General features: G+C 37.5%; 1 protein-coding gene across 8 annotated transcripts in view; it reads left to right on the top strand.

Annotated features, from left to right (window-relative positions):
- The window catches only part of GPD2 (glycerol-3-phosphate dehydrogenase 2), a 140,086-nt gene that overhangs the window by 71,649 nt on the left and 49,068 nt on the right, over nt 1-19,369 (top strand). For 7 of the 8 annotated variants that reach the window (XM_036320876.1, XM_036320875.1, XM_036320879.1 and 4 more), the window contains exons 5-6: nt 857-954; nt 2,250-2,413. In XM_036320876.1, the coding sequence (XP_036176769.1) occupies nt 857-954; nt 2,250-2,413 (262 nt within the window). The remainder of the gene's footprint in view (nt 1-856; nt 955-2,249; nt 2,414-19,369) is intronic. The other variant, XM_036320882.1, reaches the window with a different exon arrangement.

Genomic DNA, 19,369 nt, shown 5'->3' with positions numbered 1-19,369 from the left:
GGAAAGATGATCTGAGTCATGCTTTTCTTATGTCACACATTACTGTGTCCAGTCTGCCACCGCTTGAAAACTGCCAAGGCAGTGTGGAAGATGACATTTCCCAGAGGGCTAAAAAAAAAAAAAATCAACTGAACTCGGTATCTGTCTTCCGTACGGGAAAAACACAGCAGCACTAACTTGACACTGTCACTTGTGAATCTGTCCCTTTTCTTTGGTGTCTCTGCGACATCGTGATGGCTGCAAGGAAAAGAGCATAGGGTTTAGAATCAGATGGCCTGGCATGTGTTCCAGTTTACTTACTCAATTTTTAGGAGCCTCAGTATTCTCCTTTGTAAAATTAGTATCATACTTGTAATGCTGGTTCTTCAGAGGGGTATTCTAAGGACCAAAGGAGTTAAGAGATAAGCTTTTTTGTAATAATCTATAAAATACTGTGCAACTCCTAAGCATCATCTCTGCTTGGGGTCGTGGAGGCCAGAAGGGGATGTGTAGCATGCTTTTGAACAATCTGTTGTCTCTTACACGGGGAAATATTACAGGGGCCTGAGAAAAGGGACAATATAGAGAATGCAAGATAAATTGTTATAATAATCTTGTAACTCCAGTCAGGAAAATATCTTACACCTGGGAGCTCTGACAGCATGTTTTTCTCCTATGCAAATACAGTTAAGGCTTCTAAAAAATCTCCCCGGTTGACAGCATGATGTATTATTAGAAATCTGATTAGGGGGGAGCTACCCTCTCTCAGAGGTAGAGAGGTTTCTGTGTATCAATCAGTTGGCGGGGTGTCTATTTGCCATTTGAAAATATTATGATCTGTTACTGCCAAACTAATTTTCTCTGTTTTGCTTTTCAGTATAGGATGGTAAAAGAAGCCCTTCACGAGCGCGCCAACCTACTAGAAATTGCTCCCCATTTATCAGCTCCGTTGCCTATAATGCTTCCCGTTTACAAGTAAGCATTTTGGTAGCATCTATACACATTTGCTTATCCGAGGTTAATAGAGAACAACACAGTTTTAATGGAAATACTCCTCAGTTTGTATTTCTTAATGTGGTTTTAATTAATCGCAATCTTTAATCATGCTCAAATACTTTCCTTTGTTGTATTAAAAGTGTGGCTTTTCCTAAATCACTCCCTACTGACCAGCCTCCAAAGGCTACATCTTGAAGGCAAAGGGAGCTGTGTTCTGTATTTATCATTTTGGGTCATTTTCAATATGTGCATTAACCCAAACTTTGTTTAGAAGTGTCAGATATTGCTGGCAGGTATGGCTCAGTGCCTGAGCATCGACCTCTGCACCAGGAGGTCTTGTTTCAACTCCTGGTCAGGGCACATGCCCGGGTTGCAGGCTCAGTCCCCGCTGTGGGGCGTGCAGGAGGCAGCCGATCAATGATTCTCTCTCATCATTGATGTTTCTGTCTTTTCCTCTCCCTTCCTCTCTGAAATCAATAAACAAAACATTTTTTTAAAAAGTGTCAGATTATAAATTATAAAACCCATTTTCCTGATATTGTTAAAGCTATTCATGAAGTTGCCTTAAATTAGAGTACAGGTAATATGAAGAAGTGGATTCTCTAACTTTGTTAGCTATGAGTGTTGTGGGGGACCTAGAAACAGATTTTACAATTGTCCATATTTTGTCATAGATTGCTTAGGACACCTTAAGCCAGTGATTCCCCACCCTGGGGATCCATTATTGTCAGCCAGGCCCCTTCCTAGTTTAGCTAAATTAATCTCTAGACATGTGAAGCCTAGGCATCTGTATTTATTTCTGATGCTCTCCAGAGAATTCTAAAATGCAGCGAGGTCAAGAACCATTGTCTTCCAGGTGATTCATTGGAAGGCTTATGGATTCATTCACTTACATCAGGGGTCCTCAAACTACGGCCCGCGGGCCACATGCAAATACAAATATTGTATTTGTTCCCATTTTGTTTTTTTACTTCAAAATAAGATATGTGCAGTGTGCATAGGAATTTGCTCATAGTTTTTTTTGAACTATAGTCTGGCCATCCATCTGTCTGAGGGACAGTGAACTGGCCCCCTGTTTAAAAAGTTTGAGGACCCCTGACTTACTTAGTTCAGCTGGGCTTTTGTCAACAACAGCGGTGCGGTTCTGTTTCTTTCACAGTACGCTTCTAGCCGTATTTTGCTTTTCTTAAATGAAACATATCTAAGAACTTAAAGTGACATTCTGTAATGCGATACACTGTCTAAAGAAACCTTTCCCCCTATTTATGCTGTAGGTGGTGGCAGTTACCTTACTACTGGGTAGGAATCAAAATGTACGACCTGGTGGCAGGAAGTAACTGCCTGAAAAGCAGTTACATCCTCAGCAAATCGAGAGCCCTGGAGCATTTCCCAATGCTTCAGAAGGACAGGCTGGTAGGAGCAATTGTCTACTATGATGGTATGTGTTTTTTTGTTGTTTTGTTTTACAAGATACTTTACTCTCACTCATGACCCTTACAGTGTATTGTTAATGAGACAGTTTTGCATTCTTAATTTTAATGTGAATCTTACACAACACACAAATAGACACACCCACTCACCATTTTCTCCGATACTAGCTAAAAACCTCCGCATTGTGTTTGCTTTTCATATGTGTAATTTTGCATATTTCTTTTCTGCTTGGGTTTCTACATTGTATCTTATGGTTGGTTTGGTCCATTTTCCCTCATTATGAATTTGGACCCCACCTTCATGTCATTTAATTGGTTATATGTTTGCCAGTGACTATATTACATGTAATGAATATATTACAATGTTGAAAGGAGCTGAGGATCTGTTAGGTTTTCTAGATGAAACCTCTATTTTCAAGGGGTTAGAAACCCAGAGAAAAATGCCCCCTGGGCTGAAATGGACAAGTTTGTAGTTTGCACAGGACACAATTCTTGAACATATAATTCATGATGAAGGTGGATGAACACTGCATTTATTAAACCAATCCCTCTGTTTTTATTGCTTATTTTATTGTTATTGGATGTTTTCTAATAGTGATATTATTTAGTATCCATTTGCCATGAGTTCAATGTTCATTTTGTGCGTGAGCAATATAATTTTGTATACTTTTATTTGAAGGAACTCACCACTTATATTTCCAGATGGACCACAATACAGCATAAAGTAAAACAGGAAAAGCCATTTGTGAAAATTTTTATAGTTTTAAAGGGTGTGTGGAATTAGCAAATAGTCCAAAGGTGTTTATTTACAAGGAAATAACTGGATATAGATATTGTATATGTTCAAAAAGTCTTAGAAATTTTGTGACACAATAGGTTCTATAGCTCAGTGAGTTTTTTAAATTTCCATTATGTGATGTTTGTATTTCATGTTAGGTATCTAAACTCTTAGTGTGAAATATATCTATATTTAGGAGGCTTTGATATTTATATTACTTCATATTATAGTATATCCTCAAGACCATCCTATCTCCCCCAAGTGTTAGACAGCTAAGTAGTTAGCTGTCTGTTAGGCTTTCATGTGGAAATACAAAAAGTGTATGTGCAATGGGGACAAACTCAAGAAAATGTCCTAGGAGCAACATTAGGGAAATGTTAAGGGTCTTAGGCAAACATTAGAAGCTAGAAAATTCGCAGTGCCCATCAGTATCTGAACATGACGGAGGGCGGGGGCCACTTATCTACACTTTTGGTACCCTTGATAGGATATATGTTAAGGACAACCTTAACTGTGAATTTGCTTTCTCAGCATCGGACCCTAATGCTAGTCCACTGTAGTTTACTGGGTGATTACATTGAAGAAGGTTTGGTCCAGGAGGAGGAAGAAGGCATTCTACTCATCCTGACGTGGAAGTGTTGTATTCTTTGCCTCTTAATGCTGAGCCCTCCTGCACAGTCCCTCTAGACTTGCCCATGTGAGGATGCTAACTACTTTTACTGTTTGCTTGGTTTTGTTTTTAATGTGTGCATATCTGAATCTCCTGAAGAGGATTCTTAGTGGATATCATATCTGATTTTGTGGCATCTTGTCTTATGTTGGCTTTAATATTGTTATGAATTATAAGTTCTTTTTTTAAATGTTTTTATTGATTTCAGAAAGAAGGAGAGAGAGATAGTAACATCAGAGAATCATTGTTGGTTGCCTCCTGCAGTCCTCCTCCCCCCCCAAGGATTCAGCCCGAAACCTAGGCATGTGCCAGGACTGGGAATTGAAACGTGACCTCCTTCCTGGTCCATGGGTTCAACCATTGAGCCACACTGGCCAGGCGAATGAATTATAGATTCTTAAAGGGAAATCTATGTCACACACGCAAAAAACAAACAAACACATGGCCCTATTAGAATCAAGGGGATCAAGAATTTCTTTAATTCCGAATTGGCTCTTACAGCTTGTTATAGGTTGCAAAATTGAGTTTAGCAAAGATTACCAAAAAATTTAAAAATCATTATGAAAATAATTTCATGTTGACATTTGGAAATTTATTTTAAAATCTTAAAGTCCTGAATAGAAAGGGTAAAAATAATTATATTCTAGTCCTTTGAAATAATTTTCTTTTAATCCTTGTTCAGAAATGATACAGGCCCAACTGTGTCACTCTTGAGGTAAGTTAAAACAAGAATGTGAACTAAAGTGTAGTTCTGTGATTTCCCAGCTGTGCTCACAGATAGGACAACTCCTGGTGATGAGCAAATTAAATAGCAACATGGAAGTAGATACAATAGGGAGCATATAGGTAAAGGAATTAAATGTCGTAAATATATACGCAGAGAAAGGAAGGAATGCCTTACCCCTGATCAAAAAATAACATCAGCATCCTGTTTCCGAAGTATTTCAGAGGAAAATAACTTCCTGAACGTTTACTTTTGCAAACAAGGTCTAAAATTGTAATGCATAACATAAACCTTTCTTAACAAGAAAAAAAAAATATTCTTCATAACTAACCATTATGAGACTGTAGTAACAGTCACCCAGATGGTTTCAAATGTATTTGAGCTTCTTGAAATAACCTTTCTTTTTAATTTAAAAAATATTTTATTGAGGTGAAATTCATATAACAAAATTACCATTTTAAAGTGAACAGAAGTAATATTTATACCTCTCATCTTAGGGAAAATCTTGATTATGATAAAAAAAAAAAGAAAGTAGCAAAAGTAATTGAAAGAACTTTTAAATGCTACCAGAAGTTTTGTGAACGAAAACCTCTTATTAGTGATACATTAGACCAGTGATGGCGAACCTTTTGAGCTTGGCGTGTCATCATTTTGAAAAACTCTAACTTAACTCTGGTGCCGTGTCACATATAGAAATTTTTTGATATTTGCAACCATAGTAAAACAAAGACTTATATATATATATATTTTTAAATATATTTTATTGATTTTCTACAGAGAGGAAGGGAGAGAGATAGAGAGCCAGAAACATCGATGAGAGAGAAACATGGATCAGCTGCCTCCTGCACATCTCCCACTGGGGATATGCCCGCAACCCAGGCACATGCCCTTGACCGGAATCGAACCTGGGACCTCTCAGTCCGCAGGCCGACGCTCTATCCACTGAGCCAAACCGGCTTCGGCAAGACTTATATTTTTGATATTTATTTTATATATTTAAATGCCATTTAACAAAGAAAAATCAACCAAAAAAATGAGTTCGCGTGTCACCTCTGACACGCGTGTCATAGGTTCACCATCACTGCATTAGACAGTTACATCAGCACCAATGAAAAGTGAAATGTAAGCCCTAACCGGTTTGGCTCAGTGAAAAGTGAAATGTAGGCGTGTGGAAATATAGTGAGATGGACTAGAAAACATTGCCATTCACTTGGACTGATGGCTGAGACAGTCTAAGGTTCCTTCCATACTGCGATGTTGAGCTAGCTGAAGATGTTCCCTCTAAAGTATGAAATGTACAAAGGTAAAAAAATTTTTCTTACTTACTCATAAGGACATTTCATCCTAAATAAATAGAGATGGCCATTGCATATGATTAAGGCAAAATATATTCCCTCCACACAAGTCCAAAGGGTCATAAAAGTAATTCCATATTTTTTAAAATGTAGTAATTATAGTGGCTTTGCTCAGCAAAGGCATGATCCATTGCCATGTTTTGTTGTTAACTGCTGAAAACATCTCACACATATAGAGGAATAGCTAGCTACCTTTTCCTTTTTTTTTTTTTTTTTTTTTTCAGTGCAGACAAAGTAAATGTCAGATTTCTCAGTAAAATCCATATGAAATGAAAGTTGGACTAGGAAGTGACATACAAGCTTATATTTTCTTTTTATATTCTGCTAGAGAAAACATACAGTCAGCTTACTGGTTTTCTGACTGAGACATGTCCGAGTGTTTCCTATCTGCTCCTTGCCATCTCCTACCAGAGCGCCATTAGCTGACCCCGACCATGGCCATGACCACTGGTCAGGGGTTCACCAGATAGAGTGTGTGACTGATCCAACTCTCCCAAGTCAGCGAGAAGTGTTGAAGGCCTGACAGGCTTGGGTGACTTGTCCGACTGTGAGATTAAGTGAACCAGCTGTGGAGAGGAAGCAAGTCTCCTCAGGACCTTATTTTGTGTTCCTCTGTCAACTTTACTTCTATCTTCCTGTTCCCAGAGGAGATCTTTGATGCCATTCCTCTTGGACTCCAGTCATCTGATTCAGTGCACAAAAAGTGAGATATAACTAAAAATCATTAAATATTTAAAACCATTAAATTCCTCCATTAAGCTTCTCTAAGATACAACTGGAGAACAAAATTACAGCTTTAAGTTCTTTCTTATGCGAGTCCAGTCATGGACACAGAGAGTTGTCTGTTATTTCCTACCTGATAATGCCCTCAAGTATTCCTTGTGCACATATGAAAACAGCAACGTACAAGAAATTACATTAGCTTTCCTAATGTAAACAAAAATTAGTATATCCGTGTTTCAAAGGGGGAATTACAACCCAGGTTTTCTTAGAATATTCATTTTTATTCCAACGCAAAACTCACAGCATACTAATAGATGAATTCCGCTGGCGAGAGAGCAAAGCTAATTTAATCTCTGGCTCCCCTGAGGTAAATGTAGTTCATGGTCCTGCCCCCGCCCCAACCTCAGCTATAATCCCTGGCTCCTGGAGGTAGGAATGCACTGGAGTGAGGAAAATTCTTCAGCAGGATATAATGATCCAAAATGACAGGGACAATAATGACAATGAATTTCATGTCTCCTAGTCATGGGCTGGAGATGCTTGACTAGGCTGACTCATACAATTAAATTGTTACAGGTACAGCAGGAGATGCAGTTAGCTCTGTGCTTTGGGGAACGATGCCTCTGGCAAGAGGCATATTGTGGCATCCAGACTCTTTTGTTAGGAACAAACTATTGCTCCTCTAGGCATGCACCTGCAATTGTACACTCGAATAAAGAAAGCCTGGGCTAAAGACAAGGCTTTTAAGGTGTTGATTTTATCTGCTTTGAAAGCTTAAAAAAATCAATTACCCAATAACAGAAAGGTGATATTTTTTGGTCTTACTGTTTTGTTTTTTTGTTGTTGTTGAAATCCTGGAACTTAAATCAAATCCAAAGATGGTGCCTTTAATCCTCATTTACATTATATGCAAACAGCATTGTTGAACTAATTGGATGTTATCTACTTTGCATATGACAGACACATCAATTTCTTCAGAGGAATAGAAATAGGTTGAAAAAGTAACTGAATGATGAGGATTTACAAACAAAATAGCAGTGCTATTATGCAAGTTTAGTTACCTGCTTCTTATTGCAGTTCTTATAAGTCTTATTGCAGTTCTTATAAGTGTATCACTCATTTGTGGAATATAGAGAACAACATAGATTGATGAACAGGGACAGATCCAAAGACAGAGAAACAGCGATCAGACTATTAATCCCCAGAAGGGAAAGTAGGGGAGGGAGGGGGCAAGGGGAAGAGATCAACCAAAGGACTTGTATGCATGCATATAAGCTAAACCAATGGACATGGACAACAGGGGGATGAGAGCATGAGTTTGGGCGGGGGGGAATGGGGTTTAATGGGGGGGATGAAGACACATTTGAATACCTTAACTAATAAAGAATTTTTTAAAAAAATAAGTGTATCGTGACCTCTAACATGGTATGAGTGAGCCTCATGGGTGCACAAAACCATCCACTGCTTGTAGGAAGAAGATATTAGAATTCCTACTTAGATCTACTTCTATCAATATTACAATCCCTACTTAGATCTATTTCTATCAAATTCCATATAAATGTCCTTTTATAGCCTGGCCTGTGTGACTGAGTAGTTCAGGAGGTCATGGTTTGATTCCTGGTCAGGGCACATGCTGGGGTTGTGGCCCAATACCCAGTAGGCGGTATGCAGGGGGTAGCTGATCAATGATTCTCATCATTTATGTTTCTATCTCTCTTTCCCTCTCCCTTCCTCTCTGAAATAAAATATATGTATATATATTAAAAATAAATATAAAACCTGTTATATATGGTTCAAATGTCTATAATATATAAGTACAGTAACATATATATATACTGTATATGTATATGTATATACACACACACAATAATACAGATATGTATTTATAAATAAACATCCACATTGAGGTTATATGTTGACATTTGCTATACTTTTGTAACACTTGACTTAATTTTTCTTTTTTAAACCACTGGGTTGGTAATTTGTCATCATGTTATGTTTTGGTAACTGACTAATTTTATTCTTATCAAGATAGATGTATTCAGAGAAAGGAAAAATTCCTCTAGAAGAATAAACATTACCAAATCCCTTCCTTTATTTCTCAAGGTTCAATTTCTAGGAACTTTGATGGAGGGGTCTAGGAAAAAAACAAACCCAAAATCTATTGACTAAGAGGGTTTACTACCTTGAGAACCTCAAAATTGTCAGAATTTGACATGATAGATTAAGACCTATTTATTGTTTTTATTTCCATCTTAAAGTAAAGATATAATAAATTTATTTTAAAATGTAAAGTTCTATTTGCCAACAGTTTTCGAGGCTCCTTTTCAGATCCTTATTATTGTACATACTGAGGTTTAAAATTGCATAGATATTGATACATACAAAAAACTATAACACACATACACACAGTCTTCTTCTTTATATTATGTAAATATTTAAAAATAGTCTGTTGTTTAGTTTTATTTTTAAACTTTGTAAAAGTATAATGTGATTAGTTATATAAGTTGATATGAACACTTTGGAAAACAATTAGACCCTCACAGTAAAGTTGAGCATGCATATTATACCTTGTGATTCAGTAATTCTCCTACTAAGTTTATGCCCAGGAAAGCTTACAAAGTGTCCACCAGGAGATAAGTACAGAAAAGTTCATTGTAGCACTGGGTATAATTTCAAAAGAGGGATAATGAAAACATCTACCAAGAGACAAATGAATAAATAACCTATAGTGTAGTCACATTATGGAGTAAAACACAGCATTGAAAGTGAATGAATGAAGCTGAACAAAACAAATGAGTCTTAGAAAAAGAATGTTGAAAATGCCACAATAACTTGCCTCACAATTCTAAGTATCACAATCATACTTGCGAATTGCTTTCCACAGTATTGTAGTGCAGTTGAAACAATAATATGGAAATAGACACCTTAAGTTTACTAACTTTATTGAGTTTTCAGCCCCACATTTTACATTTATGACTTTAGGTTTTTATAATACCTAACTCATAGGGTGTTTTAAGGTTTAGATGAATTAGTAAGTGTAAAATAACACTATAGAACATTATTCAAATATTAATTGTTTTAGTGGGGTCAATTTTATGGGTAATCTACAGTATATCAAATTCTTCTTTTCATGAAAATGTTCCAAAGGGAAGCATCAGCTCCACTAAAGTCCCTTTATAAATTTAAAATTTGCGGCTTTCCCCAGATAAGTTTGTAAGACATTCTTAGGAAAAAGGAACATGTTGTGCAGATAAACATGTTCCACATAAATATGTAATTTTTGAAATTTAAGAGTTAGAAAACACACATTCTAAAAGAACTTATTTAAAAATTTTTCCACCTCTTTAGACACTAATTTAAAATACATTTGTTTTAATAGTTCTCCTTGCCCATCTGCACATACATTAAATGTATAATTTTTATCTTGAGTTCCTATTATCAGTTTTCCATTGTATTTCTTCTCTTGTTTTCTGTGAGTTACATAAATGAAACTGACATTATTGCTCATATAGCAGGCATTTTTTTTTTTTTTTTTTTTTTGCCCCCGAATGTTGCCTTTTTGCTATTCAATCTATCTGGATACCAACTAATGCTAAATGAAGTTTGACATGTACCCCTAAGAAACAAAACTTATAAATTGTGGCTTCAAAGGAAACCTTGAATAAATAGGACACATTTGTGTCCACCCAGGCTAACATCTAACATATGCTTTAGCTTCCTGAGGATGAGACAGAGCAAAATAGCCCCTAGGAAAGTTTACAATTGTTTATTGCTCATTTGACTAGTATGTATTAAATACCAGGCTTTCATTCTCTTATAATTAGTTTTATTAAAGAAAATGAAAAGCACTAAAAGGTAAATTTGATCAGGTGTAGGATACTGAGATAGTAGTCATCCATATTATGCTTTGAATATAAAGGCTTAAAAAACAGTGCTAAATTCACCAATAGTAGGGTTTTTATGCATAGAAGTTGTTTGAGCATGTAGTTCTGGTATGTTTATGTAAGTTATCTACTTCTCACTGTTGCTGGTTGACCCTTTTTGAAAAGATGTAGGATCAAAGGCAATTGCTCTTGTATCACCCCTTCTCCCTAGTTTACTCACTCATCCAAAATATATATTTATGGAGCTCCTACTATTTTTCAGACACTGTGCCTGGCATTAGGGCCAAATGCAGCAAGGACAGAGTTCTGAGCTTTCGAATTCTGAGAGTGTTCACTGCGTGGATGCCAAATCTTATGCCAAACACATGGTCCCCACTACCAACAATGTTTTACATTTGTAGAGCAGAGTGTAGTTTTCAAACCATTTTTTCCTCCATAAATTATGTTAGTTGACCCTGCTCAGTATGTATGCTGGAACAGGATATTATGATCCCTGTTTTAAAGGAGAAGGGTATCATAGCCGAATGTTTGGATCAGTATTTTGGACACGTGGGGATGTAAAAGTGATTTTTTTTCTTGGCTAGAAAGAAAGAGTTTTTACAGAGTATGGATTATAACATCTTGGCTTCTTGAAGTCTGTCATGTACTTTAACAAAAAACTGCAAATGTAATGAGATTAATAAAATGAACTTCCCATTTCAACACAAAATCTCATGGCTTACCTTCGTCTATACTCCTATCTACTTCCTACTGCCCCCAGATATTTCATCCATGAATATTTTACTTTGTATCTTTAAAGGATATTTGTTCTTTAAAATACAACCACACCTAAGATGTTTGACAATAATTTCTTAATATCAGGTCATGTACATATGTCCCCCTGTAGCCTTATAACCTTAATCAGCTCCTGACTAAATAAAATAAAATAAAATAAAATAAAAATCAACCTATAGAACAAACAAAATCTTATTTAAGGTTCATATATGTCAATTCATTCTTTTTACCTAATAGGTTTTCCTTGCCTTCGTTTGTTTCCTTATGGTTTTATTTACCAGTTTCCTATATTTCTTGGTCGTTGGTCGTTAGGCCTGTTCCATTAATCTGTTGCTGCGTAAGCCACCCAAATTAAGTGGCTTCAAACGCCAGTGAACTCTCCGGGTTCTGAGGGTGGATGGGCGCGGCTGGGTTTCTCACTCGGATCCCTCTAAGTAAGATGGCAGCTGAGGCCGGAGTTTTTCTTAAATGTCTAGCTCCTGGGCTGAGAAGGCTGGAACAGCTTGGGGCTAGCTCCGCATCTGTCTCACTGGGCCTTTTCTACATGGCCAGGCTGGACTTGTGCGTAGTCAGACTTTATGTCGCAGCTGGCTTACCCCGATGAGTGTACCAAGAGACCAAGGCTTAAATGCAAGTCTTCTTCTGACCTTGGGAGTTATAGTGTCACTTCTACTACATTCTGTTAATTAAAATGAATGAAAGGGGCAGTCTAGGTTTAAGGACAATATAAAAGCAAGAAAATAGGAGGCATAGTTTATTGGGGAGAGATGGGAGACATCTTTGGTGGCTAACTACAAGGAGGCTGGATCTCAAATTGTTTTATCAAAAACACTTTATAGGTATTGGTGTGACTTTCTGTCTTCCTTTAAAAAAAAAAAATCAGTCATTATAATCATTGCCTAGATCAATTAATAGTATTTCATTAGCGGTTAAGAGGCTACAACATGGTATTTTCCTAACTCTCTTTCCTTCTTTATTTATATGTTGGATTTGTTATAATGTTCCTGCATCAATTCTTTGCCTACCTTGTTACATTTTGTATAACATGTCTGGATAAATGCTTGAGTTTTTCCATTAATTGCTAGTTTTTAAAAATAAAGAGTTGGTGTTCCTGTATTCTCCAAATGTTATGAGAAATTTTTTTGACTACCAACTACACTCATGATATCAAACATATTTGATGTGTGTCAATTCCTTACGTATTGATGTTCAAACTGTCCTATCTCTGGCCTCTGGGCACCTGCTCAGGTTGGCCCTTTTAATACGCTGTCAGTGGTGGATGATGACTTCTGTGTTATCTGGTATCACAAGTTATATTCAGGCTCTTCTTGAAACTTTCCTGCCCTAGACTTAGAAGCAACCGTTTCTTCAACAAGCTGTGATTCCTTCCTGTGCGAGATGCTAATCAGAGACCATAATCTCTTTGCTATGGATGTTCATTGCTGCTCATTGGTCATTATTTCTAGGCCTTAGAGTAGAAGAAAATAAGAAAAATGTTTTGTTTAAAGAAGAAAAACATCCCCTGGATGGGCGGCTCGGTTGGTTGGAGCATTGCTCCCTACACTATTAAAGGTCCTGGTCTGATTCCTGGTCAGAGCACATACCCATGTTCTGGATTCAGTCCCAGTCAGGGCACCTGATTGATGTTTCTCTCTCACAGTGATGCTTCTTTTTTCTTTCGCTCTTCCTCTTTCTAGTACATATCCTTGGGTGAGGATTTAAAAAAAAAGAAGTAAAAGAAAACATGATGAATTCTTAGACATAATTCCACTTTAAATTCAGGAGTAGATGCCTTTTATTTAACCTCATCAGTCATTATCTCTAAAAAAATCACTGAAAGCAGTTTAAGATTTTTGTTGTTGTTCTTAGAGTATATGCCTGCCAATGAGGATATGTAGACAGATTACTGTATTTTAAAGCTACTTGACATAGTTCCTATTAGTGTTTTTATGTCACTAACTCAGTATAATAAATCAGTTTAATTTTGCCTTAGATCATTAAGAATTTATTTATTTATTACTTTTTTTTTTTAATTTCAGAGAGAAAGGGAGAGGGAGAGAGAGAGAGAGAGATAGAAACATCAATGATGAGACAGAATCATTGATTGGCTGCCTCCTGCATGCCCCACATGGGATCGAGCCCACAACCCGGGCATATGACCTGACTGGGAATCAAACCGAGACTTCCTGGTTCATAGCTTGATGCTCAACCACTGAGCCATGCTGGTCAGGAAGGAATTTATTTTTTTTCAGCTGTGCTCTTGCATAATAATTATGTAAAGTACAGAGTTTCAAGGTAAAAATAAATATAAACACTATTCAAATAAGGTTAGCTTCTCTCCCTATGTCCTCCACCATATTCCCTTCTTCTTAAATATAAGGTTTTTGTTTTTTAAGAATTTTGGTATATCTTTTCATTGTATGTATGTATATGTATGCATATCTGTATATTATATGTATAATTATGTTTGCTCCCTTTACCATTTCTTAGATAATATTAGTGCCTTGGTTTTTCCCCCCAGCTAATGGTGGGTATTTTATTCCATAGTAGTATAAGGAACCACAAAGTTTTAAAAAGGTGAATTTAAAAAGCATACAAGACCCAAATTCTACAGGATTAAATGTTATTGCTGTTAGCTGCTTGGATCAATATATATCCATTAGTACAGCCTTAGCCATCAATAAACCATATTTTCAAGTTATTTTTCTTCTTATAAATGAAAATACAATCTTTCTTTCTTTGGACACTACAAAACAATGGCACATCCACTACATTTATTTATTTTTATTTGTTTGTTTATTTTAAAACAGATTGTTATTGATTTTAGAGAAATAGGGAGAGGGAGAGAGGGATAGAAATATTAATGATGATGGAGAATCATTGATCAGCTGCCTCCTGCACGCACGCTACTGGGGTTCGAGCCTGCAACCCAGGCATGTGCCCTTGACAGGAATTGAACCCAGGACCTTTCAGTCTGCAGGCTGACACTCTATCCACTGAGCCAAACTGGCTAGGGCCTCTACTTTTATTATATAGACTTTAAAATTAGGCTGTGAGTTGCAAATCCATAATTTTATCATTATATAAAACATGCTCCGATTTTTTTAAATTTGCTGAAACCTAGTTCATATCATCTGCTTGTGTTGAACGGCAATCTGCCTAGTCAAACTAAATGCTCATGTTAATTATAATGATTTAAAAAAAAGATGAGTCTGTTTTACATTAATGCATACAGTTATATACTTAGTAAAATTTTATTTTTATATTAATGGTACATTTAAACATATTAGACATGAAACTAATTAATTATAGCTAACAGCCAGGGTTTAAAATGTTGAGGGATTTTAAGCTTTTGTTTTAGAGACATTAGGAAAACACATGCCCAAGAACTATAAGCCATATCTAAATGTGGTGCACACTGACGCTTAAGGTAACTATTCAACGTGTTTGTCTTAAAGTAGCTTTCCTTCAGAAATTTGATCCCATGGGTCACATTTGGAAAAGAAGGGAGTGGGAAATATTTGCCACTGCAGTGTGGGAAATAGGAAATAAAAAGCTAGCAGGCTTTCTTTAGGAACCGATTCTCTTGCTGCTTGATTGAGTGACAATATAATGCCTCATGTATCTGTTGGCAGACTCTCTGGGTGCCCACTGATCTTATCCACTCTAGCGTGTTTTCTCACACCCTTTTGAGGGATTGAGAGTCTGTGCTCAGATAAAATTTTTTGAAAAGGAAGAAACAGAGAAAAACAACAACAGTCGTCAAATCCATTTGGAGTTTTGTATACACCACGCAGCAGCTTTCTTAGTGGTATGGAATTCCAGGCTGGTGTCTCACCTCACAGGAAATAGTAGTAATACAAACATCTCTTGGATAAAAATGCGCCACACTGTAGTTTCAATATCTGTTCCACAACCAAACCTTGGTAATGTTACATGGAAAAACAGTGAAAAAAAGGTATTGGTTCATAGTTCTTATAAATAGACCTAACACCTTGGTAGCTTCTATTCTCTGGAACCAAATAGGCCACTATTTTAGACTGTGAATTTCAAACTGGTTTCATTATGACTATTAATACTTACTCACATCACACGTCATATTAATAAAACACTGCTTAGACCAGTGGTCGGCAAACTGCGGCTCGTGAGCCACATGCGGCTCTTTGGCCCCTTGAGTGTGGCTCTTCCACAAAATACCAACTTCTGCGCATGGGCCACAAATAGGCAACTGCACTGTACATGCGCGCCTGCACGTGGTATTTTGTGGAAGAGCCACACTCAAGGGGCCAAAGAGCCGCATGTGGCTCACGAGCCGCAGTTTGCCGACCACTGGCTTAGACCATCATATCTGCCCACAGAAAATGTGAACCACACAACACCTACTTTAAAAAACAACAACTCAGTTCTGCCTGTTAAAAACACACACATCCTAACTGACTTCCCACACAACTTATATAGCTGCTGCTCCTTTACTATCCAAAAACAAATAGGTATTCTTGCATTCTGGAAAAACTGTTACAATCTGTAATTTGCTACCTATTAAGAAGAACACGTCTTTTGAGCAGAGCATGACAAAAAAACACACACATAAGAATTAGATGAACAACCATCAAAGAACAAAATCAAATAACTTGTACTTTATGTCAGTAATGATTAATATATTACTCCGAATTAACTAGGGATAGGTAGCATCAAAGGCTCTCAGTAAACCAGAAGCTCCGTATTCCCAGGAGTTTTAGATCCTTCTAGCTTTAACCTGATGGCTGCAGCAGTTAATGGACGTGCGGTTCATGCAGCATCACTCCCCCTCACAGAGGACAAAGCCTGGCTGAAAGCGCGCTGAGACCAGGCTCCCAGGGCTGCTCTTTCTCTTTCGATAATTTCTCTGTGCAACGCCTTTGCCTCAGTAGCTACCTCAAGCTGTTTTGGTAGAAGAAGGGGTACAAATACATGATCATTACAAGGATTTACAAATTGGATAAATTCACTATCACCCCCTTTAGGGAATGAAATAAATTCAGATTTTCTTTTTTAGCAGTTGTCTCTTCAAGCAGCATTAAAAACACACACACAATAGTATATGCTAGTAACAAGAAAAAAGTATTGTGTAAAGTAAGATTAATATATATTTTTACATTTTTCCTGTCTTCTACTTGTACATTTCTTTTTCACATTTTTGGGTAAAACTGGTGTCTTCATGATCCTTATGAATCACCTTCATGATCCTAAGTATGAATAGAGAGAAAAACGTATTTCTCCATTCAAGTATATATATATTTTTATTTAGGTAGCAAAAAACCCTATTTAAAAGAAGGTAAGCATAAACATGATTAACATAAACATAATGAAACAAACATACAATTTTAAATATTTGAAGTATATAAATTCCTAGAAACAATTAAATACCTCATCCACTAAAGATTAATTTTTTAAATTTGTTACATCTGACCATCTCTTTTCCCCACCCCACCTCAAATCTGAATAGAAGTAACTCACCCCATACATTTGAATTAGACAACATTTGTCTGAAACTTAGCTTCTCCCCTATTGGTTATTACTAGTAAGTATCTCTATTCTGCAAGCCCTTGACTGCCTCTAAGTGTTGTTGAGGGCCTTCTGTGTGCTGGGTGTTTGTCTATGACCGAACCTCCCGCTCCCCTGCCTCTGCCCCTCTAGATCGGATTTGGAGTAAGTACCCTTCCCTCAATTCATGTATTATTTGAGCTACAAACTGTAGACTATTTTCCTTTTTTAATTCTCTTCGAATTTTGGCATTTTAGCCATTTTCCACAGATACTGAACTTGAAATTCTAGAGACACCAGAGGGCCTGACCCTATCAACTCTCTTATTACTAGTAGCCCTAAGCATGAATCTGTGCGCCTGTAGCTTGCTGCCCGCCCTCCAGTAGCTCTCCACCCGCTGCCCTGCCCTCCTGGAGCTCCCCCTTCCCTCCTCCCCACCTCCCCACCTCCCCTATAGCTTGCTGCCCTGCTGCCTTGCCCGCTCCTGTAGCTCTCGGCCCCACCCTCCTGCTGATCTGTGATCCAGTCCTTATGCGGTTGGTCATTTCACTTCTTGGCATAGCAACCATTTGCATATTACATCTTTATTATATAGGATTCTGCTGGCTGCAACAGCAGTTACTAGTTGAGCATAACCAACAAAACAACAGGAATTAGAAGGCTAGTGAGTAATAAACAGCTTGGGGAAAACAATCTCTGATTTCCACTCTACCACCTGTATTTGATATATACAAGTCATGCCTTTTCTAGTATTGGACAGACCCACATTAAAGCAAGTTGCCATAAAGTTTTCCCCGCTCACGATGAGAAGGAGCTGTAGCATCTTGTGTCAGTTTGGAGTCTGTGTGCTGGAGCAGCTCCTTCAGTGTGGGACACCTACAGTCAGCCTGGGGGGGGGGGGGTGTGGGGGGCGGAGATTGCCACCTCTGATCCTTTGCCTCTACTGGAAGGGATGTTTCCCAGGGTTGAAGAAGCAGCAGCCATTGTAGCATTGAGGAGCCCTTGGCTAGATCCCGATGGTCTCTGCCTGCATAGATTTGCTTAATCTCTGAAAAGGAAGTAGGGAAAGGCTGAGCAGTCTTATTTTTCCTCATCAGCTCAGGAGGTGTGGGATCTGAAGGAAGGCTGGAGAATGGTTTGAAAGCAGGAATTGCATTTTGGTTTCATATTTTTGCTGAAGTTGCTGCTCCCCAAACTACAGGGCTTCTCTCCCGGCCGGTGTTTCACCTTCCAGTCTTTTAGTCCATTAAAGAGGCTGATTCTGTCAGCAGGAACTCCAGTGTGGATCTTAACCCCGGTGTTGGTTTTGTTAAATCTACCCTCCCAAAGCTTGTGCAAAGTCCTGGGATGTAAACACTGCTGAACTTCCTGTTGTATGATTCTCGGGAGGAAGTTGACTAAATGTTGATATGCATTACTTCTGCATTGAAGTGTACCTAATAGAGGTCTAGGCATAGGTTATATATTGCCTCAATTGTGTAGACTCTAATTATGAATGTTAATACTTTCTAAGGGTTTATTTTCTATAGCTCTGTACTCAATTCTTCTTCAAACTGACCTTTATGTATTAGTCTTGGGAAATTTGGAATGATTACAAAGGAAGCAACACTTTGCATAGCAAGATGAATTAATTTGTAGTTTCATATCTTTCTAGATGGGATAATATTCTTAGTTTTCAAAAAAATATAACTAGCAATTTTATTTATTTATTTATCTCTTCAATACCATATGTTAGCACTGCGCATACAGTTCATGTGATCTGTCTTGGAGATGCACAGACTAACATAATGTTACCTTTCCTCAAAAAGTTATTTGAGTCATAAAGCAGACCAATGACTTTCAGTAACGGTGGGAGTTCTGTGAGAGGCACACACCGAGAAAAGCTTCCTAAGTATGTAATACTTTGCTGAATTGTAAGAATGAGTAGGACAGCCAGGTGGAGTCATTGGAGAGAGTGTGGAAGGGAACATTGTGGCCAGAGGCAAGCAGGCACATGGAACATAGAAGCAGTTACAGATAGATCTTGAGCAGAGGGGGTGGAGAGGTGGGAATAGCAAACAGGACCCGGATTATTGAGGGTCAGCCATGCCACACTATAAAGAGTTTATTTTGAACTCTGTAGGCAGTGGGCATCCAGTGAATGAAAACAGCATTTAATACAGGGAACTCAGAACCTAGGGAACATATTTGGGTGACTAGTAGGAAGTGTTTTGGATGAGATTTAATGCTAATTTGAAAGAGCCCAGCCTGAAAGAGAGGTAACGGCACCGGAAAAAGGAAGGTATGACACGGAGCAGTATCCTCTCATTGCTCACGTTTCCTGGACAACTCCAGTGTCCACTGACTAGATATTCTTATTTTTTTGATAGTTAGCTTAGCCTTTTTATTTTTCTGTCTGCTCTTTCTAGTCCGCTGTTAAATCTTCCTCAATTTGGAAGTGAATTAATAAGTTAATGTTAAGTGTTTTCCACACTTTTTTAAAAAAAGAATAATCTAGATTTTTATAAACTTTAGTAATGTGGGCTTTTAA

Source organism: Myotis myotis, unplaced genomic scaffold (genome assembly GCF_014108235.1).
Source record: "Myotis myotis isolate mMyoMyo1 unplaced genomic scaffold, mMyoMyo1.p scaffold_m19_p_8, whole genome shotgun sequence".
In the NCBI taxonomy this organism is placed as follows: Eukaryota; Metazoa; Chordata; class Mammalia; order Chiroptera; family Vespertilionidae; genus Myotis; species Myotis myotis.
This window is presented reverse-complemented; position numbering and strand designations above follow the sequence as displayed.